At 63.5% G+C, this 27,599-nt stretch overlaps 3 protein-coding genes across 7 annotated transcripts; 1 reads left to right on the top strand and 2 right to left on the bottom strand.

Moving 5' to 3' along the window:
- Positions 1-589: 589 nt before the first annotated feature.
- On the bottom strand, positions 590-6,617 carry MISP (mitotic spindle positioning). Its single transcript, XM_050321280.1, has 5 exons — positions 6,543-6,617; positions 2,351-4,494; positions 1,711-1,922; positions 1,403-1,441; positions 590-1,214 (listed from the first exon to the last, which is right to left on the bottom strand). Exons 2-5 carry the CDS (start codon positions 4,374-4,376, stop codon positions 1,128-1,130), a joined length of 2,364 nt encoding a protein of 787 aa, XP_050177237.1. The 5' UTR covers positions 4,377-4,494; positions 6,543-6,617; the 3' UTR covers positions 590-1,127.
- Positions 6,618-8,239: 1,622 nt separating this feature from the next.
- PALM (paralemmin) lies at positions 8,240-23,529 on the bottom strand. Of its 5 annotated transcripts, none has more exons than XM_050321185.1 (9): positions 23,372-23,529; positions 16,426-16,474; positions 15,394-15,474; positions 15,173-15,303; positions 14,158-14,281; positions 13,983-14,004; positions 13,643-13,732; positions 12,508-12,639; positions 8,240-11,161 (listed from the first exon to the last, which is right to left on the bottom strand). In XM_050321185.1, the coding sequence occupies exons 1-9, from the start codon at positions 23,374-23,376 to the stop codon at positions 10,578-10,580; spliced, it is 1,218 nt and encodes a 405-aa protein (XP_050177142.1). In that variant the 5' UTR covers positions 23,377-23,529; the 3' UTR covers positions 8,240-10,577. The 5 variants fall into 5 exon arrangements, with proteins under 5 accessions (XP_050177142.1, XP_050177143.1, XP_050177144.1 ...); XM_050321186.1 differs by having other exon boundaries at positions 13,643-13,705; XM_050321187.1 differs by lacking the exon at positions 12,508-12,639.
- LOC126643254 (serine protease 57-like) lies at positions 23,490-26,150 on the top strand. Its single transcript, XM_050321512.1, is given in 7 exon segments — positions 23,490-23,664; positions 24,155-24,339; positions 24,341-24,527; positions 24,609-24,762; positions 24,947-25,091; positions 25,510-25,770; positions 25,851-26,150. Coding segments are annotated over 7 exon segments (1,407 nt in total).
- Positions 26,151-27,599: the final 1,449 nt, after the last annotated feature.

The raw sequence follows: 27,599 nt of genomic DNA, 5'->3' as shown, positions 1-27,599 counted from the left end.
TGCAGTGGCACAGCCATCCCAAAGCCAGTGCCCGGCTGACCCAGCCTTGCACACAGCTCTGCACCCCATGGGGCCAGGCTTCTCTCAGCCCTGAGACCACCACTGGTCTGGCTTTTTCCTCCCATGTGCTGGTCAGTTTGGCCCACACCTGCCAGAAAAAACAGGGGCCCAATCAGCCCCCTCCAACCTGGGCACCACTCAGCTCCCTGGAGCTCCACCAGGGAACCCCCCCCAGTCAGTTCCCACAGAGTGGGGCTGGGGTCCCCGTGGGGTCTGTACAAGGACCCTCCTAGCAGGGGCAGCCAGGCACAGACACTGCAGTGTAGTTGGGGTGAGACAGGACCTTAAAGGCCCCCTGGTGCCACCTCCAGTGCCATCCCCACCCCAGGCAGGCGCCCCTTCCCCCTGCCCTGGGTGCTCCCAGGTCCAGCCACAGGACCTTGGTGCTCCCCGAGCCCAGCAGCCATTGGGACCCCCAGCCACAGCTCCCAGCAGGCTCCAGCCCCAGCCCCACATCCCAGCTGTGGGTCTCCTCCAAAACACCAGTGCAGAACCAGCAGAGCAGGTGGACAGAACAGGCCAGGAAGAATAGGAGAGAGCAACAACTGTTTAATAAATTAGCAACATAAACAGCATTTATATATATATTTATATTCCATTGCTGCGTCTCCATGGATCACAGGAGTTAAGCCAATGTTGATTCCCCAGTCTCATGGCAATGCTGATCCAAAGGCCTCAATACAGGTATCCCTGAGGAGATGCCTGGCCTTGTGGTACCTAAAAACCTAAAATCACTGAGAAATAAAACAGCTCTGTTGTAAGCCAGAGACACAGCTCCCAGGGGGCAAAGTGGGATGATTTTACCCAGCTGACTCTAGGTGGAAGTGATTAAAAAATACTGATCCAATTTTTCCCCTCTTAGGAAAATAAAAAAAAGTGTTCCCCCAGAGGGAGAGGGAAGAAGGAGCAGACCTATTGCATGGCAGGATTATCAGTGACAATCAAACAGACTGATTTGCAGGGTACGTGTCTCCGATTGTTGCAGTGGCCAGGGGTGGAACTGATTGGGTATTCCGGACACGAGTCAGTCGATCCCAAACAGGGTGAGCCCCTGGCCCAGGGGTCCCTCAGTCCTCGTCCCGGACATACTGCCCGGCCTCCCAGCGCTGGGCCATGGCACTCTTGTGACGAATCACTCGCGTGCTCTCCACCACCTGCAGAGACCAGAATGTGCAGGATCTTTGTAAAGAGGGGATTTTTATAATCAATCTGTTTCGTAGAGCTGCCCCTCCTGCCAGGCCCCCGAACCCGCTCTGCTCAACGCCCACCTGAGGGGAGCCCAGGGGAGGAGGGGGTGTCAGGGCAGGGTGAGCAGAGCCCCCGCGTTCGTGAAGGACTTTACCTCTGTGTTGACCTTGTCAACGGGTTCTATGCCTGCGTACTGTGGAAAGGGAAAACAGGATCAGATAATGGCAGCCTGGCAGGGGAATACCCAGAGGTGGCTGGATCTGGCCCCCAGGGTGGTCACAGGAGGGGAGGCACATGCAGTCATGCCATTCTCGGGGTGGGGGGGACGGTTCGGGCCAGGTTCCCCCCAGGAGGAAGCTGCTGCTCCTCTCCAGTCCCACCCAGTGCCATCAGCTCTGAACAGCCCCTCAGGGGTGCCACCACCACCAGGTCTCCCACCAAGGGCAGGGCAGGCACATTCACCTTTCCATCCTCCTTCACCCTCCTCCTCCGCTCTTCGAAGGGGCTGGAACGTGATGAGTCCGGGGTGGGGGTCTCCGTGCTGCCCTGGGAGGAACTGGCCACTCTCAGTGGGGTGAAGGAGGACATCAGCCCCAGGATCCCCATCTGGTGTGAGGCAGGAGTGGAGGCAGGAGACCCAGACACCGAGTAGCTGCCGCTGGCACCTGAAGCAGCTTTGCAAGAAAGCATTGGGGGGTGAGGGACTCCAGAACTGCTCTTGGGGGCTGGAGAGCTGTTGGAGAGCCAGGCCCCTGCCCCAGACTCCCGTCCACAGCAGATCCAGCAGGTTTGGTCACAGCTAGGGCCCCATGTCTGAGCCCCAGCTAGGGACTGCAGGAGCTAGGAGGGGAAGTGCATGAGCTGGGCCCTTCCAGCCCTGTTTGCTGCTGTAACGTGACACGAAGGCATCAAGACCTGAGCGGCTCTGGAATCAAAAGTCATGCTGCTCCTGTGGAGCCTATTCCTCCTCAGCAGCAGTTCTCCTGCTGACTCCAGTGTGTTGGTATCAAGTTATCCTGGGACAACTTGCTACCAGCACACAGGAGTCCTTACGGGCATCCCACGAGATTGTTGCTCTACCACTGCCCCTGCCCTCCCTTACCGGAGCTGTGCCGAGAGCGGGAGCCCTCCTGGGAAGCACTGTCTCTGTAGGTGCTCATCAGCCGCCGCCGCTGCTCCTGCAGCTCCTCTTCCCTCTGCAGGTCGCTCCGGATCTCCTCTTCAATCAGTGCAGACGTCTGGGGCTTCCAGGTGCGCAGCCGGTACTGCTCCTCCCGGCCGTCCTCCCTCCGCAGCGGGCTCTGCGTCCCCATGTCCTCCACGAAGGAGACCTTCGGCTTCCAGAAGGAGAGGGAGAAGTACTCTCTGGGCAGGACAGCAGTGCCGGTGGGGCTTGGGGTGGAGCCGGGAAGCTTTCCTCCCCAGGAATCCCTGCTCCCCCATTTGCTGGCGCTGGCGGAAGCGTGCTGGGACACCAGGGGCTTCTCCCGGCTCCTCTCGCTGGCGGCGAAGCGCGGCTGGGACAGCTGGAAGTGCGCGATGCTCGCTGTGTAGCTGGGAATGCTTCTGCTGCCCCTGGTGATTTCTGTGGGGCTGGGGCTCGAGGGCTGCTCCACCACAAACTCCTTAACCCATCTCCTCCGCTCCTCTGCCTGCCCTGGGGCCGTGGACTTCTGCGGGGGGGCTTCCTCCTGCTCAAACACCCTCCTGCGCTCGTCCAGCTCCTGTTGTGTCCCCCTGTCATATGCCCCCAGAAGCCTCCCTTGCCTCTTCAGATCTTCTTCCCGCTTGGTTTCCTGCTCGATTTCCCTCTGGACGTAAAGGGAAGCACGGCCTCTGTCCTTCCCTTTCCTGCCTGGGCCGGGAGAGGCATGAAGGGCAAGGACAGGCTTGGTCTGGATCTCCACCAGCTCACTGCTGGAGGTCAGCCGCTGGATACCCCGCTCTTTCCAGAGGTTCTCCTCCCTCTCCATCGCCATGCGGATCTCCCTCTCGATGGGCGTCTCATTGCTCACCTTCGTCTCCTTGCCCAGCCCGTTGCTGCCAGCGCTCAGATCCACAAGGCCACTGAAGGTCTCATTAGAGGCACTTCCATCACTGCCATAGCCTGTGTTGGCTTCGTTATACATCTCACCCAAGCCAGAGTCCAGGTCCTCTCTGGATGATGCTTTGGTCAGGCTGGACATTTTCACGATGGGATACGACCTTTCAGTGTGAGCTTTCCTGGGAGTATAAACTTCCTCCTTCTCAGGTGTCTTGTAGGACGCATTGTAAACCTGGTAAATGCTTTTGTCCCTCCTGCTCTGGCTTGATCCACCAACACTACCATAACCTCTCACAGCCTTTGTGGCCATCTCAGGGCTGTGCCACTCTTCCCTGGAGACTTTTGTCACTGACTCTGGCTTAGGGGATATGGCTTGCTGCCCTGGGCTGAAGAAAGAGCTGGGGCTGGCCTTCTCTAGCATCAGAAACTGCTGCCGAGCCGCAGAGAAGTTGATCTGCTCCGTGTCGATATTGTCAGGGTCAACAGGTGTCACAACCCTGCCTGGGGAAGGTTTGTCAAAGCTGATGGCAAAGCTGGTGGTGACGCTGCCTGCATGCCTGCCCTCACCCTGGCTGCCCGTGCCGGTGTTGATGGAGCTCAGCTCATCCGTGGAGCTCCACCTCTCAGCAATGGTGGAGCTCTTCCTCATCACCTGGCTCCGGATGACCTCCCTCCTCTCGTCCTCAAGCTCCCTGGCTTTCTCAGGTGAGATGTTGGGTGGAGGGACCCTGTACAGGTCCTGTTCCTCCTCATCATAGAGCTTCGAGGGTTTCCTCTCGCCTCTGTAAGCCCTGAGGTCGTACAGGCTTCCCGATCTCACCACCTCCAGCTTGGACTCCCTGTCCGGGGATGGGGTCCAGACATCTTTTCTACCCTCCAGGAAATATGAGGGTGACTGGGACCTCCTCTTCCAGCCATAGCCATTTTCCACCCTCTGGGTGCTGTGCTGAGCAGAGCCAAACACGTCGTCATCATTGTCTGCCCTCAGCTCTGCCAGCGAGCTGTTCTGGTGCCCATCGCTGTAGTCAGGCCTGTGGGAGGCCTGTGGGAACTGGAACACCAGATGCCTGGTGACTCTGTCCATGTCCTGGGAAGAGTCACCCCTCTGCCAACCTCTCTTCAGACCGAGAACGCTGCTCAGCTCTGAGGTCACCCACGAGCTTCTGGCTCAGCAGAGGCCACGGGGCCGGACCTGGCTGTCCCTGCAGGCAGGAGGGGAGAGCACCCGTTAAGAGCAGCAGAGGAGTGGAGGTCAGGGCACAGCCCCTCTTCCAGCCTGGTACCACTGTCCTTGCTGGGGACAGACACCAGCACACCAACCTGCCCTGCCTGGGGCAGGAGCAGGCAGAGCACAAAGCACCGTTCCCGACAGGAATTGCCACAGAGCCTAGATCCCCATCTGACCTCTGTCCCCCAGCCTGGGCACGTTCCAAGGGTGCACAGCCAAGCCTGTCACAGGTCTGTGGCACCACCAATGGCAGCGAGACCACAGCCACAAGCTCGGGCTTGGCATCACCCTGGGCACAGACACCCTCTGGTGTCACATGGGCCTCTCTGCATGCACAGGGCTGGGAGTGACCCCCAGTCCCGGGCAGCACCAGCAGGGAGAGGTGGCGGCAGTGGCACCGAGGCCACCCCTGCCTGGAATATCGCCTCATGCATTTACAGGAAGGAGCCTCCAAACAACCAAGCTGTAGAAACAATTGGGTCATAAAAATGGTTTCATGGCTCATAAAACGAGGGGACTTTAACCCCCCTGGCATGCAGGGCGGGAGTGAATGGCCCTGACCTTGAGGTTGATCCTCCGGCGCTGGCTGGGCCACAGCCGGCTGGGACAGTGGGTGCAAGGCAGGGAGGGGCAGCACAGGTGGGTCCCTGTGAGACAGCACCTCTCACCACACCTCAGATGCCATCCCTGGACCTGGAGCCGGTGACACGCACGTCACTCACGGACAAGCCGGGTGCACCCAGGGCCAGCAGCACATCTTGACGCACTGTTTGCCAAGGCTTAGCCACAGCCTTGCTGTCACCCGTCACCAGTCCTGGCTGGGCTCACGTGAGGCCCATCAGGTCAGGGTGTGTCACTGCCGGGCACCGCTCCAGGGCACTCGCGGCCTGCTGGGAGCACGAGGCAAAACGGGAGCAAGCCCAGGGTGATGGCAGGGGCAGCCCAGAGCCTGTCTGCCACGGTGCTTGCAAGCACGGGCCAGGGTGAGGCTCCCCAGGACAGAGGCAGATGCCTGGTACTCCCTGTATCTGGAGCATCCCAGTTCATCCCCAGGATGAGAGCACTCTGGATACGGCTCCTTCCTGCAGCAACACTGGTGACTGAGCTTCTGCTGCTCACCTCCAGCCCTCCTGGGATGCCCTGTCCTCCCACAGGGCAAGTGGGGCTGGGCTCCAGTCAGGAGCTGTCTAAGCCTTTTCTGGGGCAGGAGCACCTGGATCTCATCAGCAGCATCTGGGACATCCTGGCTGCCCATGCCCAGCCCCGGTGGCTCAGCCTCTCCCCCTGTCCCTGTGCTCTGCTGAATTTCCCTGTAATTCCCCTACCTGTGATTCAGTCTCGCTCTTTTATTGCCCCCGGCGACCTGGATAGTGAAAACCACCTGCCCACACCTCTCACCCTGTTTGGGGAGGTCGAGGTCCTGGCTGGAAGGGGACACCGCCCCCGCTCCCCGGGGTGCTGGCACAGGAGGGGAGCAGGGAGGAGGAAGCCAACTGGGCTCTTATCAGGGCTGGTCCACGCGAGCGGAACGGCCCCTCCCAGAGCTGCGCCCAAATCCATCCACCCGGCTCAGCTCGGTCCGGCGCTGAGGGACGGTGGGTTTAGGGGTCCTGGGCTCATCCACCCTGTGCCAGCCCAGCCAAGCAGCACGGGAGGTGCTGGCCAGAGCAGGTGGCACTGCAGCACCCGCCAGTCTGGCCTGGGCCTCCCCACCATAAGAAGACAACTGGGACACTTTCCAGGGTCTGCCTGCGCCGGGAGTTCTGCACAGGGCTGCAGAGCTGCGATGCACCCACCCTGTTCCCACCCCGTGCCCGTGGCCACGCGCGCTCCCAGACCGACCGACGTGCGTGCGTGAGCGTCCCACGCGTGGCCGCTGTCCCACTGCCTGCCCACGGACTGCCGAGCCCTCACTGCACACCCTCGCTGCCACCACCCCTGCCTGGGCACCGCTCCCTCTGGGGCACACGGTGTTCCCCCAGCCCCTGGCACTGCCCTCGCCCCCAACCACGCTGCACTTACTGTCCAGGGAGCCGTCGGGGTGGGGGTCCCCATGCCCTGAAGAGGCCACACAGGGCACCCAGCTGAGCCGTGTCTGCTGGGGAGTGGCCGGGGTGGCAGCAGTGGGTGGCGGGGGGGCCGTGGGTGGTGTGGCTGCGGGGCCCTGATAAGCTCAGCACGAGTCCGTGGGGGAATTCCAAGAACCATGTTGGGCTCAGTGCCCTGTCCCCGATGTCCCTGTGCTGCCATCACCCCTCTCAGCTGGTCCCAAGCCCAGGAGGCTGCCCTTGGCTCTGATCTGCAACATGCACTGATGCACCAATGGACCAACGTGCCAATGCACTCGTGTGCCAAGGCACCAACGTGCCAACACACCTGTGCCTTGATGCACCAGTGCAGAGGTGCAGTGGTGTGGCAATGTACCCATAGACCTTCTTCCAGAGGCTTTCTGCCTCTCCGTGGACACAGCTATGACACTGAGAAGCCCAGAAGTTGCAGTGAGGGCCTGGATGTCCAGCTCTCCCCCCACACTGTGTGCCCAGGGCAGCCGTTAGGCCTGGGGGACACAGCAGAGGAGCCTGGGACCTGAGTGAACACGCCGGGAGCAGCCACACCAGGAGCAGCCTGGGCTCTCCTGTTACACCGCAGGGCTCCCCGGGGCGGTCACCGATAACCCTGTGTTTGCACAGGCGGTGCTCTCGCTGCCGCGGCAGCCCTGGCACTGCCAGCCCCGGCACTGCCAGCCCCAGCCCCTCGCAGCAGGGCAGCTCCCTCCTTCCCTGGGGACACGAGCCCTGCACCTGGACTGGAAACCTCAGGCACCTGCCAGGACAAGGACAGCACAGTGGCCATGGTGCCCTTGGTGCCCACGGCCACAGCTGCTGGATCCCAGCGGAGTGGGCAGCATCGCCAGGGCCCAGAGCCACCCCCCCTGCTGCCACGGGGCATCACAGCTAAGCAGGCGATGCTCAGCCCTTCACTGCGCCGGTGGCTGGGGCGGGAGGTCCCTGTCCTCGCCCTCTGTGCCCTGCACTGGAGCCCACTCCTCCCAGGAAGCCCTCCCGTCCCTGCTGCTGCCCAAGCACGGCGCTGGTGCCCGGCCCTGGCTCGCCCCAGCTGCAGGTGCTGGGGGGTCCCACTTACCCCTGACCAGCCCCTCGGTCCCCCTATTCCCGCTCGGGCCTGGCGCTGCCTGGGGACGCCGGTGTGGTGTGGCTGCCAGGCTGTTCTGCGTTTCCGGGCAGGTGAGTGGAGCCTGTTTTACCGCAGGGCTGAGCCAAAGTCCACAGGTGATGCCAGGGAGCCAGGAGCACTCCCCACCTGCCGCAGGGCGTGGGCTGGCACCTGGGCTGGCACCGGGCAGGGTCAGGGCTCCACTGCTCCAGCAAAGAGCCCTGGAATCCCAGCCCTGGGCAGCAGCAATCACACCAGTGTGGGGATGTGCAGAGACCCATGCCATGTGCACACAGACTGGGCTGCCATGTCCCCTTTACCTGGGCATGACCACAGCATCATCCTGCATCATCCTCCTGCATCCCTTTCCTCCCAACATCCCTGTTCCCACATATCTCTTCCTCCTCACTTCCTCTGTCCATACAGTGAAGGGGCAGCAGGGCCCATCCCCAGCATCCCTGTCCCTAACCTTCCATCCTCATCCTCCCATCCCCATGATCCCCAGGCCCAGCCCAGCCCCCTCCCACCTGTTGGTGACTCCAGGATGGTTGTTCACACAGTTTATTTGCTCGGTTCGGGTGTTTTACAAACAACGGGGGGTGGGTGAGGGTGGGGCGGGATTCAAACAGCTTCGGCACAAGTGAAAAGCTCGGGGGTGCGGGAAGTGCACTTCAGCAGAGGTGGGCAGGGGGGCCGCGGGACGGGGCAGGGGTGATGCCAGGCCCACTGCCTGCTCCTCTCATGCCCCAGCCCTGGCCCGGGGGCCTGGTCCCACTCCCTGCTGCCACGGGGGCCAGATTGGGCTGGGGGTCAAAGCCAGTTGAGGGACAGAGGCTGCTGAGAGTGGCATGGAGTCCCAGATTGGGCTGGGGGTCAAAGCCGATTGAGGGGCAGAGGGTGCTGAGAGTGACATGGAGTCCCAGACTGGGGTCGGGAACATTGCAGGGCCCGGAGTGGGACAGGGTGATTGGTGCTGGCCCCTGGTGTGGGTGGCAAGTGATGACGTTCCCCCCAGGATTGTGGGGGAGATGCCCCCTGGCACTGAGCCCCACACCCCACTCTGCAGCAACGGGGCTCCAGGGATGCCCATCAGCAGGAGGGGCAGGAGAGACCCCTTCCCCTGGCGGGGAAACCCCTCCCTTTCCCAACTCTGCTTCTCCCAGAGGCTGTGGGTGCCAAGACAGGATTCAGGTGGCACTGCGAGACCCCCGCAGCCCCCAGCCCACAGTGACCCCACTGGGGGAAAACTGCAGCCTGGATGGTAAATGGGGGGCAACTGGGATGTCATGGGACGTCACTGCTCACATAAGGGGAGTGTGGGGGAAGGAAGGCCTTGGGTGGCCAAGCCTCATCCCTGGCTGCTCCATCATTGGTGTCCCAGCAGGCTGGGCAGTGTGAGGGCTGCTCCACACGTGCTTTGGGGGGTCCCCGGGGACTTGCCCCGCCACACAGCAACAGGGACCCTCTCACACTCAGACAATGACCCCTGTGCTGGCTGGTGGCTGCACCCTGCCCAAAGCTCCTGGGCAAGTGCTCCTGGGCACGGGGCCGGGGCACTGCCCCTGCAGGGGCTCCCTCACCTGCCCCAGTGGATCTCGGGGAGAGGAAACGCTGGTGCTGGTGGTGAAATCCCCACTGAAGGGCTGAGGCGTGGGGTGGAGGAGCAGGGAGGCTGCCCTTCGTGGGACACCGGACCCCTGCTAGCTCCCAGTGCCAGTGCTGGGCTGAACTGGGCTGCCCTGCTCCCCTGCAGGACCTGGTGCTGCAGCCTGGACCCCCTGGACGAGGCTCTGCAAAGCTGCCACCTGAGCTGCAGAGGTGGGACGGGAACGGGATGCTGGGACACACTCCTGCTGCTATGAGGAAGTGCTTGGGTGTCCTGTCCCCACGAGGCTGGGCCCCCCCTCGCTGCCACTGCCCCAGGGGGACACGGGCACTGGCCACGGCATGGCTCAGCCCCGTGGGCTGGCAGAGCCCAGCGGTGCCAGCCAGCAGCAGAGTTGGAGGAATGGCCATTGATGCCAGCACCAGAGTGAGGGGCTCCCACGCAGGGAGATGAGCCTGGGAGAACAGAGCAGGGTCTCCCGGCCCACAGATCTGGTGACAGGCTGGGGTGATCCTGGAGGAGCTGTGCGTGGTCCTGGCCATGACCACAGCTGAGCATCGTGGAGGGGACACTGCCCTTAATGCCCTCCCCTTGCCTGGACACGCTTGGACACTGAGGGGCTCATGGCCTGGGGAGCCCAGGGCTGGGGGACAAGGACACAGGATGGAGCGGAGATGTCCATGGGCAGTCAGAGAGGAACAGACCAAGGCCTTTCCCCACTGGAGATGCAGATGATGGAGGCACAGAGAGAGGGCCTGGCATGGGGCTGGGTCCGATGCCCACCATGGGCTGGGCCAAGTGTGGGTCCCGCTGGTGCCAGCTCCCAGGGAGTCATCTACGGATGCAGCGGCGTCCTCCGATCCCCTGCCCCACGGCTCCATCCTCCGACAGTGGGTGGGACAGTGTTGGTGAAAGAGGGAAAGGCTCTGGTGTTGGTGGCAGGAGGGCTCCGGTGGGGTTGAGGCTGGGCCGTGGTGGGGTGAGTGCACCGTGGGGTTGGGGGGTCTCTAATAAATACCACAGGCAGCACTGGTGGGGGGCAGTGCGGGGCAGGCATTGGGCAGATGGGGCGAGCATTGCCACGGCCGCCATTTGCTGCTGCCCACTGCGGCCTCCTGGGCACCGTGTTGGATCTCCCCGGTTCTGCAGAAAGAGGGTCCATGTCCGGTGTGGGGGAAGCCCGGCGTGCCGGAATGGCGGGCCTGGCTAGCAGGGGCCGGGGCAGAGAGGGCTCGGCGGGGGCAGCCTGTGCCGGCGGCAGCAGGGGCTGGCAGGGCTCACATCACCGTGCAGCACTTGCAGCGCTGCTTCTTCACATCTGTCTCCTGCTCAGCCTCCTTGGCATCTGTGGCGTTGGCACCCGGCTTCTGCCTGCCCGCGCCCTCCTCCCCCAGCGGCTGGGCGCCCACCGGCTCCAGCGCGGTGCCGTTGGGCGGCGCGTGGTCCTTGTGTGCCGGCTCTGGCTTGCTCTCGGCGTCCTCGATCACCACCAGCTCTGCCTTGATGGTGCCCTCCAGCCCCAGCACCTTCTTGGTCTCGTTCTCATCCTCCACGTTCTGGTAGCCCATGAAGATCATGGTGACGGGCTGCTCCCGGCTCGGCTCCGTCCCCTCGCCCGGTGGCACCGTGGTGCTTTCCGGCGGCTTCGCCTGCAGCCCCGTGATCTCCCTCCGCGGCGTTGGCTTCTGGCTGCCCGGGGCGCTGCCGCCCCCCCGGCCCGCCTTGGCCGGGGTCTCACGCCCAGCGGCTTCGCTCAGGGTGGCCTCGTCTGCTTTGTGCAGGAGCTCGTCGACCTCGGAGGAGCTAAGGGGGTGGGCCCCGTTCTGCAGGGCCCCGTCCTCGGCGCTCACTGCATGCACCACTGCAGAGACAAGAGGAGGGAGGGTGAGGGACACTCAGGACAGGGGCACAAGGTGACCTGGAAACGGTCCTGCTGGCACAGCCCACTTGGACCTGGCTCCTGTGTGGCCAGGGAGCAGCTCATTCCCCTTTCTAAAGGCTCTGCCGCTGAGGCTGGGACTCCCCACAGCATCCTGACCCCTCCCTCAGATGGAACTGCTGTCAGACCACCCCCCATCACCTGGCTCCTGCCCGACAGCAGACAGAGAGACCAAAATAAAAGCCCAATGTGAGGAGCAGTTCCTGAAGCCTCAGGCTCAGCAAACCCTGTGGGAGCCACGGCTGTCTGCCAGGCCACCAACAGCCAGCCAAGCTGCCTGTACTCGCCACGGCGGGATGGCATCCGCTGGCACCCGGCTCAGCCAGGCCGACACGACGCTCTGTGGCAGGTCACCACTGCCACCTCTGAGACCCCACCAATGCTCAGCAGGTGCTGCCCCACGCATTCCCACCACCTCCTGACACGTTGTGCCAGGACCGTGGCACCTGGTGGCCCCGTGGGTGCCAGAGGAGATGGGGCTCTCCCACCGCAACACGCTGTGCCGGCCGCTCACGGCACTGGAGGCAGAGATGTGTGTCATGGCCAGAGCAGCCACCGGCTTGTGGTGTTTTCCACTTGACCTGGGGCATCACACAACGGTCAGAGCAACCGCCACAACGGGCAGTGAGTGAGGCACAGTGACCAGCCTGGCAGGGCCAGCACAGCCATGGCCACAGGGAGAGGGTTGAACAGGACCGGTGTGCCGCGGTTTCCTTGGAGAGACAGTCAGTCCACTCAGCCACCACAATCCCCAGTAACGTGCCCCAGCTCCACGACTGGTCCTTGCCACCACAGCGGTCCCTCAGGTGTCACCAGGCCCTTTAGAGAAGGTTCCTAGATACTGCCAAAAGCAGGAGCGGCAGTCCCTGCTGCTGCACTTCCTCCATACCCAGCAGCCATGATGCTCCCCACTGCCAGCCTGTGGGCCAGGCCAGCAGGGTGCCAGTGCCACATTCCCTGCCCGCGGGACGGGCTCCTGAGTCTTGGACACAGCAGATCCTCTTCTCTCCTCTCCAGTGGTGCAGGGTCACGATGTGCAAACCAGGGCTGGCCTGTCTGGACCATCCACACCACGCTGCCAGGACAATCCTGCGATCCGCCGGACGGGGGCCAATGAGGAGCTGCCCTCACAGAGCTGGTGAGGCTGCCAGCAGCAGCCCCCACACTTCCTCACCCTGGTGGGTGCCCGCTGGGATGTTTGGGTGGCCGCTCCCTTGTCCCCGGCCCTTTGCTTCTGCCACCGGCCAGCGGCGTGGGCTGGCCCATACCTTTCATCTCATCCTCGTACACTTTGACCCCCTGCAGACAGTGGTTCTGGGGGAGCATGGTGGTGCTGGACAGGACCTTGGTCTCCCCAGTCACTCTGTCCTTCTCCACTGTGATCTCCACCGAGTACATGGCTGGGACACAAAGAGGACAGCGCACATTACGGTGGCCCTGGCCCTCCCCGGCCCCTGCTCCGCGGCTGGCGGCGGGACGGCGCGTGGCGGCAGTGCTGCGGTGCTCAGCGGTGCTCAGCGGTGTTAGCGAGGCAGCAGCGAGGAGCGGTGAATGGCAGAGGCGGGTGAGACATCCCTGGCACATCATCCCTCCTCCTGGGACCTGAGGGCTGTCGCCATCCTGGCACTGCTGGTGTCACCTTACCTCCACGGCTGCCGAGGCTCTGGGCTGGGCCTAGCTGGGCCCTGGGGGCACCGGCAGCGCCATGTCCGTCTGTCCAGCCAGCGAGCAGAGCTGGCTGAGGGGCCCGGGCTGGGAGCCAGGCTCATGCTCACAGAGGCACAACCCCCAGTAGGGGTGTTGGCACTGGGGCAGCCCCTCTACCCGTGTGGAACAGGGGATCCTTAGCATCTCTCCTCCAGCTCCCAGCCAGTCCCTTCTGGCACCAGCGTCACCTCGGCTCTGTGTGTGGTGCTTTGCTCTGAGGATCCCAAGACGGGCTCTGCCCAGTGCTGGTGCCACAGTCTGGTCTTGAGCCATTGCCCCAAACCAGAGCAAACTCCTCCAGCAGCAGAGCTGGCTGCAGCCCCCCTAGCTCAGGCAGCCTGGCCCCACATGCCCCTGTAGCTCCCTGAGGCAGCCGGCCCGGGGTCAGCCATGCCGGCAGCCGACACTTCACTCCCTCGCCCCTGCGCAGAGAAGCTGCAAACAGCAGGAAGGATGAAACTGGAGCAGAGACATGGAAGTCGGGGCAGGGGGAGGCCCTGAGCCACGAACCAGCTGTGGAGTGGAAGCAAAACCAAACCCTGTGATTGCAATGACGGATGTTCTCTGCCCTGGGCTTGGAAAGGAATCGAGCGGCACGGCGGGGAGTGGCTGCGGTGGCAGCGAGCCGAGGACGGCTTGGAGGGGAGGGGGAAGCAGCCAGGAAGGAGCGCTCCTCCTAGGACAGTGGGCACCTACCCGCCTTCATCATGTTGGTGCCTTCCACCGCCTTCATGGGGCTGCTGGAGACCTTCTTTTCAGCTGGAGATGGAGAGGAGAGACGACTGCCTGAGCCAAAACGATCGCTTAGTTGTCCCTGTGCCCATGGGACAGGCCCCAGGGACAGTGGTGTGTCCCATGCAGATGGTCCCTGGGACGGGCTCCCCCACCACAGGGCATCACTGCCCAGGGACAGGGACAGGGAACATGGGGACGGGGCTTCCATCTGGCTCTCTCTACCCATGTGGCCCCAGCATCAGGGAAGCATGAGGGGATGGTGGGCATCAAACCGCATCTGAGGGGATCAAGGATCACTTACCCTTAACTGTGCCCAGGGGACTCTGCAAAACAGAAGGGAGAGGTTATAGGAGATGCTGGGACCCTCCATGCACCCACTGCCCGCACACTCACCACCCACACACCCATCCCCACTGGGGTCAGGGACCCCCACCCCACAGCCGGCAGCCCTGCCCGCAGCCAGCGGCCGTGCCCACCTTCTGTGCATTGGGGATGGTGTCGGCCTTCTCCTCCTTGGCTGGTGCTGCTGCCTCTGCCAGGTTCTCCTTGGTAGAAGCCACTGAGCTGCTGTTCTCCAGCATCTCCAGCTCCTTCTCCAGCCTACAGGGAGAGCTGGGGCTGAGAGGCTGTGGGGAGCCGTGATGCAGGCAGCACGGGGCAGGCAACTGTGGGGCGGGTAACTGTGGGGTGGGCAGTGTGGGGCAGGTAGCCACAGCAGACCTGTGAACATGGGCCAGCAACACGGTGCAGGGGAGAGGGGAGGCAGAAATTGCCTGGGCTCATGACTTGCAGGGACAGATTCTGGCACAGCCAGAATCTCTTTGCAGGGGAAAAGCCAACAGGCTCAGCCCAAGTGAATGGCAGAGACCCTGCCACGGGCACTAGGCGGGGGGACCGAGCCCCACGCACTTGCCGCTGCCCTCACTCGGTGGCCGGAGCGTAGCTGCTTCACCATCCTCCTGCTCCACACATGTCGCCGGGAGCCTGGCTGAGCTGTCCCCAGCCAGCAGCCTGGCCAGGAGATGTGCCGGCAGCGGGGCCCCACCGGGACGGCTGAGGTGCGGGGAGTCCCTATGGACCGGCGCGGTGGCAGAGCCCTCCCCGGCAGAGCCCCCCCGGCTCCCGCACGGCGCCGGCAGAGGAATGCGCCGCGCCATTAGCCGGACACAAAGGCCCCTTCGTGCCTGACCCCTCTCTGCACCGATGCTCGGTAATTAACGGCACCGCCGTGACTGATTGCATTCCTGCTGCGCTGCCGGGACACCTCCATGCTGGGGCTCCGGGCCCCCGCCTTCGGCTGCCCAGCAACGAGGGGGCTGGGCAGGGGCTGAGGCGTCTCCCTCGCAACCTCCCCACTGTCCCTTCCCCAGGGCTGAGTCACCGCGATGGGGATGGACCTCTGTGAGGACGCAACCCGCTCGGGGGTCTCTGGAGGGACGCGGGTGCTCTCCGAGTGCACCCCGACACCCGGCCCCACACTGGCCCCATTACCTCTGGATGGTTTCCTCCAGCTCCTTGGTCTTCACCTCATCCTCCTGCATCTGCTTCTTCATGGCCTCTTCCTCCTCGGAGGCAGAGGCTGGGGCCCCCTCCAGGAGCCATCTCTCCCGCAGAGCCTTGGACTGGGGAGCAGAAGGGGGTCACGGTCCTGCGCCCCCCAGTTGGGGGCATCCCGGTGCAGAGGCAGCCTGAGGGTCCCAGGGGATTCTCACCTTGAGATGCTGCAGCTGCCGCCTGTCGTCCTCGAGCTGCCGCCTTTTGTTCTCGATCTCTGTCTGACGCTTCCGCTTCTCCTGGAGGGACGGGAGCGACGGAGCCGGGGTCGGCGCGGGCAGGGGGTGGGCGCCGGGCATCGCCGGGCAGGGAGAAGAGGGGGCGAGGGGCTGCACTTGGGGAGAGGGGCTGCGAGACCAGCCTTGGGGACAGCCCACGAGGAGCCCAGGCTCATGTCCCTGTCCTCTCAGGGAGAAACTGAGGCACGGAGGCTGTAGAGAAGTCATGGCAAAGCCTGGGCTCTGTTCACCATCTCAGAATGTCACCTTCCCCTCAGCTGGCCCCGCTGAGTGAGCTGCCAGCGTGGGGGAAACAGCTCCCCCGGCCTCTACCTCGCCCCCCCGTCACCCATCCTGGGGCTGCTCCAGATCATTTCAGCAGAGTCAGACCCAGCCTGGACGCGTCACCCGGCGCTTTCTCCTCTGGTCCAGAACAATTTGCCCTTTGTGTGGCAGAGATCAACCAGTTGCCAGCCAGGCAGGGCAGGGGGGCTGCCATGGGGCAGTGGTGGGTTCAACCTGCTCTGTGCTGGGAGTGGCTGCCCAGTGTGGCCCCCGACTGCTCACTAATTAATGTAATTACTAGTGCCCAGGGCGGGCAGGGCTGGATTGCACCATCCTCAGCCTTCCCTGGAAAAGGGTGTGCAGGGGAATCATCACTCGTTTCCCTCACTTGGGGCTCATCAAGGCACTGTTTTATTAATTAAACCTCCCAGCTCCCTGTTGCTCTGTCCCTTTTTCAGCCGCACAGCCAAACCAAGCCGGCTCCAGCACCCTGGGAAGAGCCACTGCAGGGACATTCTGGCACAGGCCACCATGAGTCCTCTTTGGCTGCTGGGGACTCCCAGCCTGGGGCTGAGCACCAGCTCTCCTGCCCCTGCACCCTCCTCCCCACTGGCGTCTGCCCCATGTGCTGCATGGGGCAGGGGTGTGGGGACACTGGGCCAAGGTCCAGCCCGAGCAGAGACTCACCGCGATGGCCTGCAGCCTCTCCTGCTGAAGGGTGCTGGCCTCCACAACCCTGCAGAGAGCAGAGAGCAGTGGTGAGGAGTGGCACCAGCAGCAGGTGTCAGGCTCATTGTGCAACCAGCAAACCAGACACTGCAGCATGGGGGCAAAGGCTGAACCCTTCCCCTCCGTCGGCTGTTTCCTCCTTGCCACCCTGGAGCCAAGCATCCCTCGCCTGCATGGCTCCTCCAGACACCCCTCAGTCCCCCATCCTATCCAAACTGCCCCGGGACAGGCACCTTGCCTGGCACCTGAGGGACTCAGCGCAGCCAGACCCGCTCCTGCTGTGGCGCAGATGGAAACCATGACTACAGAGGGGCTGGAACAGGACGGCTCTGGACACCCCTGCATTCCAACCTGGCTCACACTTTCCATTCCAAGCCCTTTTCTTGGCAGCTGACACCTTTCCCAGACAGTGACCTTTCTGGGCTGCGTACACAAGCACACGCATGCACACGTGCACAGACACATGGACACACGCAGACACACACACGGCAACAGGCTCTGCTCCTGCTGGCATCCGTGTTCCAGGACCTGCCTCTGCAGCACGGGCTGCCACGGCCATGCCAGGGATGCTGCTGGCAGCAGCCACCTTGTTGGCTGCGGGGTGCTGCAAGGAGGGGGTGTCCCTGGTCCCTGCAGCCACCTGCCCGTACACCCACCCTCCTGTGTCCCCATGGTGTGGGGGCCCAGGCCAGTCCGACTGGCAGCGCAGCCCCCGGGGCCCAGCGAGAGCCCCCGCGCTGCAGAGCACCAGGTGTGGGTTCAGCACAGGGACCCACAGCAGGGCTGGGGCGGCTGGTGGGGCTGGCTGGGACCAGGACGCTCCAGCGCCACAGGAGCTGCTGGCCGCTCGCCAAACAGTGCTAACGAAGTGCTCAGCTGTGGCACTAATTAGGGTGGGAGGCACAGAGGTGTCGTCAGGCGATGGATCATCTCCACTCGCTTCCTAGAGCAAGGGACAGAGAGCAGCACTCTGAACTCCCAGGAAGGGCTTTTTCCAAAGATGATTTTACACACAGAGTGGGCTCGGGGTGCTGTGCCCCACACACGACACCTCCCAGGCCTGGGCTCTGACCGTGTGTGCTAGCGCGTGTGCTCTCGCACATGTATGTGCCCTCACATGGGTCCTCCACCGGAGGAGCTGGGCTTTGCCACAAATCAAATGTGCTCTGCAGGGTGAGAGGAGCCCCTGCCTCCTCCTGTCCCCTCCTTGAAGCCAGCAATTAACTGGGAGCTGCTCAGAGCCGCCGTCCTCCCCTCACCCCGCACCCTGGGGATCCCGGCAGTGCGCAAAATCCAGGCCAGGAAAACAAACAGGGAAGGTGTCGCTTTTGTGGTGGTTATTTTCATGCTGTTTGCAGCAACGCTGTGGTTGTTTCACCAGCGCAGGAGCGTGGCACCACTCACACACCCGCGAGTCCTGCACCAGCCCCACAGGTCTGGGGCTGCCCTTCATCGTAGGCTCCCTCCTGCTCTGGGGCCTCAGGTCCCCCACGTCCAGTCCCTGGCACCCCACACTTGCAGAGCATTGGACTAGGTTCTGTTTCTCTCCTGGATCTTGCCCTGTTCAACGTATCCAAACTTTTACAGCATTCCTGAAACGTTCTGTTCTGCTTTTCCTCCCTCCTCCATCCTCTTTATTTTCCATTATTTGCTACAGTCTCTGCATTCCCGGGTCGAACGCCAGGAATCTTCCTGGCCCAGGAAGAGATGCAAAATGGGCTGGATGCCCCTCACTGCACCCTCCCAGCCCCCCAGCCCCTGACCTGGAGACTCTAATCCATTGAGAGAGGCTGAGTGGGAACCACCCCAGCAGCCCCAGTCCTTGCCTGCTGGGACCAGGAAACGGGGAGGAGGTGGAGGGTCCCCCACTCCCCAACAGCCCCATCCTGCCATGATCTGTCTCCAGGGGTCAGCAGGGGCTGCTGTGAAGGGTCCCCGCTGCCACCGGCCCTGGTGACTGATGGGGGTGGTTCCCTGGAAATGGTTGTCTGGCAACAGCGCCATGGTAACGGTGCCATGGCAACGGGTGAGCCGTGGGGGGGATGCACAAGGCGGGCGGAGGGATCAAGGGGCCCCCTGGGGCCAGGGGTGCCACTCCCCAGGCCAGGCACTCTGGCAGCACCGCTGGGCCACAACCCTGGCATCACTGGGGTCTCCCTGGGGGTTCTGATGCTCCAGATCCATCTGGAAGAGTCGAACGGTGGGGCCACCGCACCCCTCACCCTCACCCTCTGAACCACCAGACCAGATAGGGAGCGGGGACATGGGGGATGGTGCCCTGGGAGCTCCCAGCCCCAGTTCCCGGACCTGAGGCTGGACCCACACACGTGTGTGAGCACACACACGCCTGCACCCACGCTCTCCCTTGGCTCTCCAGCTCTTTCCAGCCCTGCTGATGCTGCCATTTCCCACCATCACAAGGGAAGCCCGTGACCTTTTGTCTCCTCCCGCCTGACATGAAACAATAATGTTTATTTGCCTTCCTCTGTTTTTTCCCATTAGCTCATCCAAATGTGCGAAGAGCCATTTCAAGCTGCTTCTCCGCTCCCCTGACCTCTGCTCCCTTCCCACCCTCTCAGCTCCGAGCCAGGGGAAGGCAGGAGAGCACCCTGCACGGGCACCACTGCCTGGACCCCCGGAGCGACCCTGGGGAGGGCCCCAGGGCCCGTGGCCGTGGCTACAATCGAGGGACCAGCACTGATTTATAGCACTGTTGCCATGCCAGGAGCCAGGCCCCTTGGCCGGGCCTGGAGTGACGTGGCCATGGGGAGGCTGCAAAGCTCCATCCTAAAGCCATTTCACAACGGGCAGCGATCAAATGCCCCTGATGGAAGGTGCTGAGGTGAGGGGAGGGGGCTGCAGTCACCCGAGGGCCACCATGCATTGAGCATGAAGGCGGATACATCAGTGGCAGTGGCTCGGGTGAGGATGGTCAGAAATCCGTGCAGCTGAGGAGCCGCGTGCCCAGCACAGGGTCAGAACCCTGCTCAGATCCTGGTACCCAGGGGCTGTTCCTGCCCTGCCCCACCGTGTGGCTGCCTCCCCCCACTGCTGCTGCATCCCCCAGCACCCATCCCATTCCTTCCTGCAGTGAGCAGTGCCTTCCCCACGCTGCCGGTGCAGCCCCAGCCATCACCACTGCCCGGGGAGGGGATGGGGACGGGGGAAGGCGGGGGGAGGAGATGGCAGCCCCAGGCTCCCGAAAACGCAGATGCATTAAAGCAAGTGGAGCTGCCTGATTGATTCTTCGAGCTGAGACGTGGGCTGGGAGTGCCAGGAGAAAATGGATCCCATGAATATTTGATGAACGGAGGGTTGGGGAGGGAGTTTGATTGGAAAATTACAGATCTTTCAAACAATGGTTCAAGTACCCTCCAAATACTTGGGTTTCCAGCTCCCTTCCAGTTAGAGAAGCAAGGCTCCACTGGGAAACTCCCACCAGGATTTATGAATGAGAGTGGAGCTGGCCTCTCCCCACACCTGGGAGCAGTGGCCAGCTGGGATGGGCAGCCCCAGTACTGGCCAGGACACGGCACCTGGCTCCTGCCACCAGCCTTCCCTGGGTTCCCGTTCACATGGGGCAGCGTGGCTTTCCCACAGCAATGCCATGAACACAGGCACACATGAGGCTCCCAAGAGCTGGCAGGAACATGGATCCTGGCAGGGGCACCCCTGTGAGTACTGGTACCTGGGGGGAGCTCAGTCCTCAGTGCCAAGCCCAAGGGTTGGGTTAACCCATGTCCAGCTGAGCTCCACCAGGAAACATCTGTCTGGGGTAGGATCCACCTGGCTCCTCTCCCTCCTCCAGGCTCATCCTTGTTCCTGACAGTGGCTCCTGCCTGGGGTCAAGGGGCTCCTTGTCTCCAGATAGAGTAAAGAGCCTCAGGAACCTGGGCTGTGCCTCCAGCACCAATCCTGGCACCTCCACTCAACCCTGCTCCAGGACACGGCACCTCCCCAGGTTTCCTCCGGCACCTCCAGTGCTGGAGCCCCAGCACAGCTCCCGGCACAGCTCTGGGCATGTGAACTACCACCCCGCCCAGAGTAAAGCGCTGTTTCTGGCCAGGAAGCACCAACACCAACACTGGCTTCCCAGGAAACCTGGGAAGCTCCAGTTCCTCCCAGCAGTGCAGGTCCAGCTGAGAGGCCCCATCTCACAGCAGTGGCTGAACTCTGAGCCCCATGATCTGCCAGCCTCGAGCAGGGCCAGGTGCCGTTGTTGAGCCATCTGTGGCAGAGCTTTATGGCCTCCTCTGGGAGAGCTGGGAAGGGTGACAGTGCTGTCCCCTCAGCTGCACACAGGGACAGGATGGACCTGACCCCTTCTGGTTCTTTGCACCTGGCCAGGAGGCAGCAGGGCCCAGTCTGGGTTTCACTTCTCCCTGGATTCCAGCGGAGAGCAGGGTCCTCAGTCCTTTCCCAAAGGGCTCATGGGTTGTTCCTCAGGCAGAAATCTCCCTCCTTCCCCTGGGCGCAACTGTCGGCTTCCGATCAGGGTTGTGAGGGCAGGATCAGGAGACCCCTCGCTCCAAGGACACCCCCTGAGCCAAGGGGAGAGCGGCAACCCAGTGAGACAAACCACCAGAGCAGCCAGATGTGGACAGGAGAGACACAGGATCTCCAGCTCCTCAAGAGCACTGATGGTGGCGGGAGCAGAGGAGGACAAACAGCTCCAGTGGGACCAGCACAGCCTTTACCAGAGTTGGAAGGTTTCAGCCAAACCTCCCGGGGCACCAGTGGCTTGTGGCAGCCAGGACCCTCTTCCAGCCTCCGCCGGTGCCAAGGTGAAGCAGGAGCCAAGGCAAAGGCAGCAGTGCCTGCCCCAGCACCCGTTGGCTGCCACAGAGCCAGGCCGACCGCAGGGCAGCACCTCGCCATGTCCCCACCTGCCCTGGGACTCTCCTAAACCTCCAGCCCCACCACCAGGCTCTGGAGTTGAGCAGCTGGAGGGGCTGCACTGTTTTGCTTTGTGGCTGTGCCCCCCACTCCAGGTCACTTGAGGAGTTTCACTCCAAAGACATCGACAGGTCCAGCATATGGAGCTGGTGGGGGAAAGGCCTCGCACTCCTCCACAGATTCCTCAGCCCTTGCTGAGAAGGTTGGTTCAGAGCTGGGTGAAGGGCACTGTGTGGAGCTCAGGGACAGGAGCCATAATCCTGCCCAATGCCATCCCCCACTTCAACCCCAGCCTTTGATGCCTCCACCCCCAGAAAGCCCGTACCTGGTCTGGCAGCTCCTTACCCTCTCCCCAGGGCACGTCGCACCCCTCGGCTCTGCCCTTCACCTCATTGCTGCCTTTTGGCAAATCACACACACGTTTTCCTCCCTAAAAAGGCTCTTTCCTGCAGGGACCGAGGCACTGTGGGGCTGCCTTGGTCAGCTCTCTGTCCCCTCCAGCAGCATGGGGAGCTGCTCTGCCTCCCCAGTCCAGCAGTCACTGCAGCCCAGTCTCCAAAACATCCTCAGACCTTCACTGGTTCCTCCCGCTCAGTTCCAACCCCAAGCTGACCAAAGCCCACCCTGACCCCAGGACACCCCTCACCCTGCCCTTCACCAGTGCCCCATGGCCTCTCAGGGCTTCCCATTGGGAGGCAGAGGGTGGCGAGCAGGACCTGTTGAGCACCCAGTGTCTCGGTAGCCAGTGATAAAAACAGATCAGTGTGAGGTGATGTGCCTGTGAGGAGCGGAGGGTGGCTGACCCTGAGCTGGCTGGGTGCCCCAGAAAACCCCAGTGCCAAGCCCAGAAGGTGCTGGGGACCCCCTGGTTCTCCATGGTGGGGACCAGAGCCACGGGAGGCAAGGAAAGGCCTGGGTGAGACAGGGCCAGCTCTGGTACCTGGCACCTCGAGCAGCTGCCCAGTCCCGTGCCCTCCTGGCACCAGCTGCTGACATCTCTGAGGTGCAAAACCAGTATGCAGGCAGGACAGTCCCCAGCCAGCAGACCCCAATGGCTCCCGCCTGCTCCGTCCTTCCCCCATCCGCCCGGCTCCCAGCGGCCGGGCAGGGCCCCACCACGGCACACAAAGGCTGAGGCCGGGTCACAGAGTGTCCATCTGTCCGGATCCCTCTGGTGGGAACCGACACATGAGGATCCCCTGGCCACAGTTGGGTCCCTGGGCAGGGGCTGGGGGCCCACTGCAGGGAGGGGTCCGCAGCTCCTGCCACCCACTCGCCCCACCACACACAGTGGCAACAACAGGTTCAAAACACAAAAACAAACGCCCTCCCCACCCCCTGCTTCCCTCACCGCTGGCAGCCCAGACACCCCCAACACCCCCTGCACCCCCCACGCCCGCATGGAGGCCTCTGCTGTTGCTCCCCCACCCCGAGCCAGCACCCCAGCACCCCACAGTGGAGCAGGGACCTGGGGAGGGGCTGCACCTGCTGAGTGGCACTGGGGGGAATGGAGGCCCCGGTATTGGGGTCCTGAGCCCCAGCACTGAGGGAATGTGAGCCCCCTGTATTAGGGTTCTGAGCCCCGGCACCTGAGGGGATGTGAGCCCCCGGTTTTGGGGTCACGAACCCTGGCACTGGGGGAATGTGAGCCCCCCGGTTTTGGGATCCCAAGCCTCAGCATATGGGGGATACGAGCCTCCGGCATTGGGATCCTGAGTCCCCAGGATCAGGGGGATATGAGCCCCCAGTTCTGGGGTGCTGAGTCCCCAGGACCAGGGGGATATGAGACCCCGGGTTCGGATTACCCAGCCCCGGCATCAGGGGGTTACGAGCCACTGCTCCGAGCTCTTTGAGCCGACGGTGTGCGCTTCCCGCAGCTCCGGTACTGGGGTCCCGAGCCCCGGTCCCCGGCCGCCGCTCCCCCCTCCCCGGCACTGCGGTGCTCGACCGGCGGGGCCCGGGGAGCCCCGACTCGGTGCCGCGGTCCCGGCGCGACTCCGGTACTCACTCCATGGTCCCGGTGACGGCTCCGGCGAGGGCGGGGGGCGGCGGAGCGGGGCCGGCGTCCGCCGGCGTCCCGGCGCTCAGGGCCCGGCGGGCGGCGGCATCCCCGGCGGGGCTGCGGGATGCGCAGGGATGTCGGGACCGCGCCGGTGCTCCCGCCTCCCTCCCGCACAGCTCCGTCTGCCGGGCGCGCCCCGCCACTGCCGCCGCCCATCACCCGGCCTCGGGGCGCCGGCACCGCCGGGGCTGTGGCTGTTGCTGAGGGTCCCGAGGCGAGTCTCGACTGTTCAATGCCCGGTGCGGGACAGGTTGGAGGGGTTGCATTCGCAGCGTCTCCACGAATGCAGCCCCTGTGAATGTGCAACCCCCTCCTGTGAATGCAGCCCCTCAATCCTGCCCCACCCCAGGCACCGCCGTCCCTTTGCTCCCCCTTTTCCGCTGCCCCGTTTCCCAACCCAACGGCCTCGATGGGCAAACTGCCACAGGAAGCCCCGAGCCACCCCCCGTTGGGAAATCTGCCTGCTGCTGGGTGAGAGCTTCGCACCCGGCCCTGGAGCAAGCCTGGCTCTGCAGCAAGCATCAGTGTGCACCCCCAGCCTGGTATTTCACATCCCCTGCACCCCTTTTTGCACTCCGAGGCGATGCAGAACAGGGGGAAGAAACTGCCCCTCTGTCCACAACATCATCCCAGAGCCAGCAGAGAAGCCAAAAGAGGCGTTGGGTGGGAGCGCAGCACCATCCTTGTGGGACCCACAGCAACCCCAGGGATGCTGCCATGTTCTGGGAGGTGTCCTGGAGTCCTGCTGCTCCCACCTCCCTGCCAAGAGAGAGGTTTCATCCCAGTTAGCTCAAGTCACAGGAGGAGTCAGGACTGGGAAGCTGCTCCTCTCCCCCTCTCCCGCTCTGGGGGAAGCTGCATGGCAGTGCCAGGGCCCCCTACCCCCTGAATTGCACAAAGCAGCAACACCCGGAGAGAGGAAGCAGGAGGGAGATACCCGCTGCCACCCCGAGGCTCAGCCCCCGGAGGGATTTAAGCACCGCCACCCTGAGCAGCCCCAGCAGTGGTAACAGTGGCCTGCTCTGCACCACCATGGTCGTGGCTGGGCTCTTCATCATCAGCCTGGGAGGCTCCATCCTGCTCCCAGCACTGGCCCCAGCAGGTAAGCTGACCACAGGTCCCCAGGGTGGGAGATGGAAACCGTGTGGCACAGAGGAGGCCAATGATCACCTGCACCCACCAGGCACCCAGGGGAGCCGGATCATCGGGGGAAAGGCAGCAGTACCCCACTCCCGGCCCTTCATCGCCTCCATTCAGATGGATGGGGAGCACATCTGCGGGGGCTTTCTTGTGTGGCCCAAGTGGGTGATGACAGCTGCCCACTGCCTCATTCCCAGGTGAGCCTTGTTGCCCCTGAACATAGCGTGACCCCTTCCAACTGACAGCCCTATCCCAGGGGGTTACACAGTCCTGGAGATGCCCCCTCCCACCTGTGCTCCCCCTTCATCCCCCTGGGCCACCCCCTCTCCCTGATGGCCCCCAGCCTGGCAGCACCTGCTCAGGCGCTCCCCCCGGCCGCAGGAACAGCCCCTCGGTGCGTGTGGTGCTGGGTGCCCACCGGCTGGAGGAGCCCGAGGCGTCCCAGCAGGTCTTCACCGTGGTTGAGTCCATCGCCCACCCGCGCTACAACCCCCGCGCCGTGGACAACGACATCCGCCTGCTCCGGGTGAGTCTGGCGTGCCGCTGTCCCGCCACCGTGCACCCAGTGGCCAGGCAGGGGGGTGCCCCACGCCCTGGGGCACGGAGGGAGGTCGGGTGCCCACGCGGGGCCGAACCGACACTAGATGTCAGTGCTTCTCCGGAGAAGACGGACCGTGCCGTGGGTGCGATGGAGGCACCAAGGACACACTGACTGTCCGGGTCAGTGACTCCCAGGCAGTCAGTCTCTAGAGCAGACTGGGACCAGTGCAGAAGGACTGGTGGGGGGGCCCAGCCTCTGAAGAGGGAAGGGCAGGGCTGGAGGGGTCAGCAGGACAGGTCAACTGGGACAGAGGCAGGCTATGGGGTGGAGAGGGCCCCAGGCAGGAGTAGCTGGAGGGCTCTGCCCAGCAGCAAAGCCGTCCATGCCCCGTCCACCCCCTCAGCTGAACGGGTCGGCCACACTGAACGAGTACGTGAAGCGGATCCGCCTGCCTTCGCCACACATCGACCTGAAGCCGGGCACCGTCTGCTGCGTGGTGGGCTGGGGGGACACCTCCAACTACGGCGACCGGCCCGCCGAGCTGATGGAGACCAACACCACCATCGTCAAGCGCAGCCTGTGCCGGGCGCTGTGGAGGGGCAAGGTCTCGGCCAACATGCTGTGCGGGGCCAGCCGCAACGCCACCCTGCAGGGCGTCTGTGCCGTGAGTGCACCCCCGGCTCCGGGCCCCACTGCCCCCACTGGGAGACCCACTGGTCTCCCTCCAAACTCCTCATTTTGCAGGGTGACTCCGGGGGACCCCTGATCTTCAAGGAAAAGGTTTATGGTATTGTCTCATTCTCTGGGAAGAGATGTGGGGACCGCCGGTTCCCCGACATCTACACCAAGATCTCCAACTACATTGACTGGGTGCATCGCACTGTGCGAGGGCCCCGCCATCAGAAGGGGAGGCCAAAGCCCTAACATGGCTGGGAGGGGGTCCTGGAGGCGGGCTATGGGGAGAGGGGCTCAGATGTCTCTCAGGAGGTGAGAATAGGGCCAGAACTCCCACGTCCTCCAGCTCTGGTGGGGGCTGGGAGCTGATGCTCAGGGCTCCTTGACCCAGGTCAGGGCAGGACCCCCACTCTGCCCATTAGTGAGCAGTGTCACATCTTCCCCCAGGCTGTACCAGAACCCCCAGCACCTCATACAGCCTCCTGCTGCAGCAACATTTTCCTTTGTCAATAAACCCTCAGTCCCCATCCCACTGCTTCCCTCTGTGCTCTGGTCCCCCCGACTTGTCCTGGGTGTGGGTGGATGGAGCAGGGGGTGCAGGAGGAAGAAGGGGAACATGGCCTCACTCAGGACCAGGCCCTGCCCCAGAGGAGCCAGGATCTACATCCAGGTGCTGCCACCACAGCTGCCTTTCTGCCAGGGGTGGGGCTCCCCATCCCATCTCATCCCATCCCATCCTGTCCCACCCCATCCCATCTCATCCCATCCCGCCTCATCTTGTTCCATCCCGTCCCACACCACACCCTTCCCACTGCTCTACGGGACCCCCCAAACAGGGGAACCACAGACACCCCCTGGGGTCAGGCGGGCTCCCAGCTGTGCTGGCAGAGCCCACAGGGATCCGACAGGAGCCTCATCCACCTTCCCCGCCCACAGACAGGCCCTCACCCCGTGGGAGCTGGGTGCCCGCAGTGGCCAGGGGACATGTGCTGAGCTGCTGCTGGGTCTCAGCTGAGACATGTGTGGCTCTGCCCAGCATCGCGGCCGTCTCTGAGGACAGACCCAGACATTCCCTGCTTCTGGCTGTTTGTTTTATCTGCAAATTGCTGGCACACTGTGGCTGCTGCAGGGCCTTGCACAGGGTCAGGGGACACAAGCCACGCTCATCAGTGGCCGTGGGGACACCCAGTAGAGGACAGACCCCTGCTGGGCTGCCAGCATCCAAGGAAGCCCCAAATCCCAGCGGGGTGCTGGCAGAGCCAGTGTGGGGCAGAGACCCCCTGGAATGCTGGGACAGGACTGCCAGCCCCAGGGCTTCCACACGCTGCCAGGGAGCCTGGAGAGCCGGCGCCTGTCCCAGCTTGTCCCAGACCACCCAAAAACTGGTGAGAAGGCGGCGCCTGACTCACAGCCACGTTTTGGAGGCTGAAATCTCCTGCTCATCACAGGAGCTGCTGTTGCTGTGCCCGCGGGCTCGGCACGGGGCCATGCACCAGCCACTCCCGAGGCCAAACCCTGCGGCGGGGCAGGAGGGCAGGGAGCTGCCGTGGGCAGGAAGCACTGCGGGCGGGCGTGGAGGAACCCAGGCCACACACCACTGTGTGCAGCAGCGCTGGCACCCAGGAGGGCATGGGCAGCGTTTTGGGAACTCCTGTACACCCATCCCCAAGAGCAGGGGGACGTGGCTGAGCTGGGCAGGCAGGGAGGGGCTGCAGGAGAAAGTCCCACGACCATCCTGGGTTATCTAAGTGGTCTTTTCCAATCTAAATGATTGGAAAATGATTGGAAATGATTGGAAAATGATTCTCTGCAATGCAC

This window comes from Myiozetetes cayanensis, unplaced genomic scaffold (genome assembly GCF_022539395.1).
Source record: "Myiozetetes cayanensis isolate MyiCay16 unplaced genomic scaffold, myiCay2020 scf26, whole genome shotgun sequence".
In the NCBI taxonomy this organism is placed as follows: domain Eukaryota; kingdom Metazoa; phylum Chordata; class Aves; order Passeriformes; family Tyrannidae; genus Myiozetetes; species Myiozetetes cayanensis.
Note: the sequence above shows the minus strand (reverse complement) of the source record. Positions and strands in the feature narration are given on the sequence as shown.

Excerpts from the sequence above, each read along its gene's own strand:
- MISP (XM_050321280.1), bottom strand. The coding sequence starts at position 4,376 with ATGGACAGAGTCACCAGGCATCTGGTGTTCCAGTTCCCACAGGCCTCC. Across the intron at positions 1,442-1,710 it reads GGGTGAAGGAGGATGGAAAG|TACGCAGGCATAGAACCCGT; the intron begins GTGAATGTGCCT and ends CCCTTTCCACAG. Across the intron at positions 1,215-1,402 it reads TTGACAAGGTCAACACAGAG|GTGGTGGAGAGCACGCGAGT; the intron begins GTAAAGTCCTTC and ends TGGTCTCTGCAG.
- PALM (XM_050321185.1), bottom strand. Across the intron at positions 15,304-15,393 it reads GGCAGCTGCAGCATCTCAAG|TCCAAGGCTCTGCGGGAGAG; the intron begins GTGAGAATCCCC and ends TCTGCTCCCCAG. Across the intron at positions 13,733-13,982 it reads TCCCCTGGGCACAGTTAAGG|GCAGTCGTCTCTCCTCTCCA; the intron begins GTAAGTGATCCT and ends GTTTTGGCTCAG.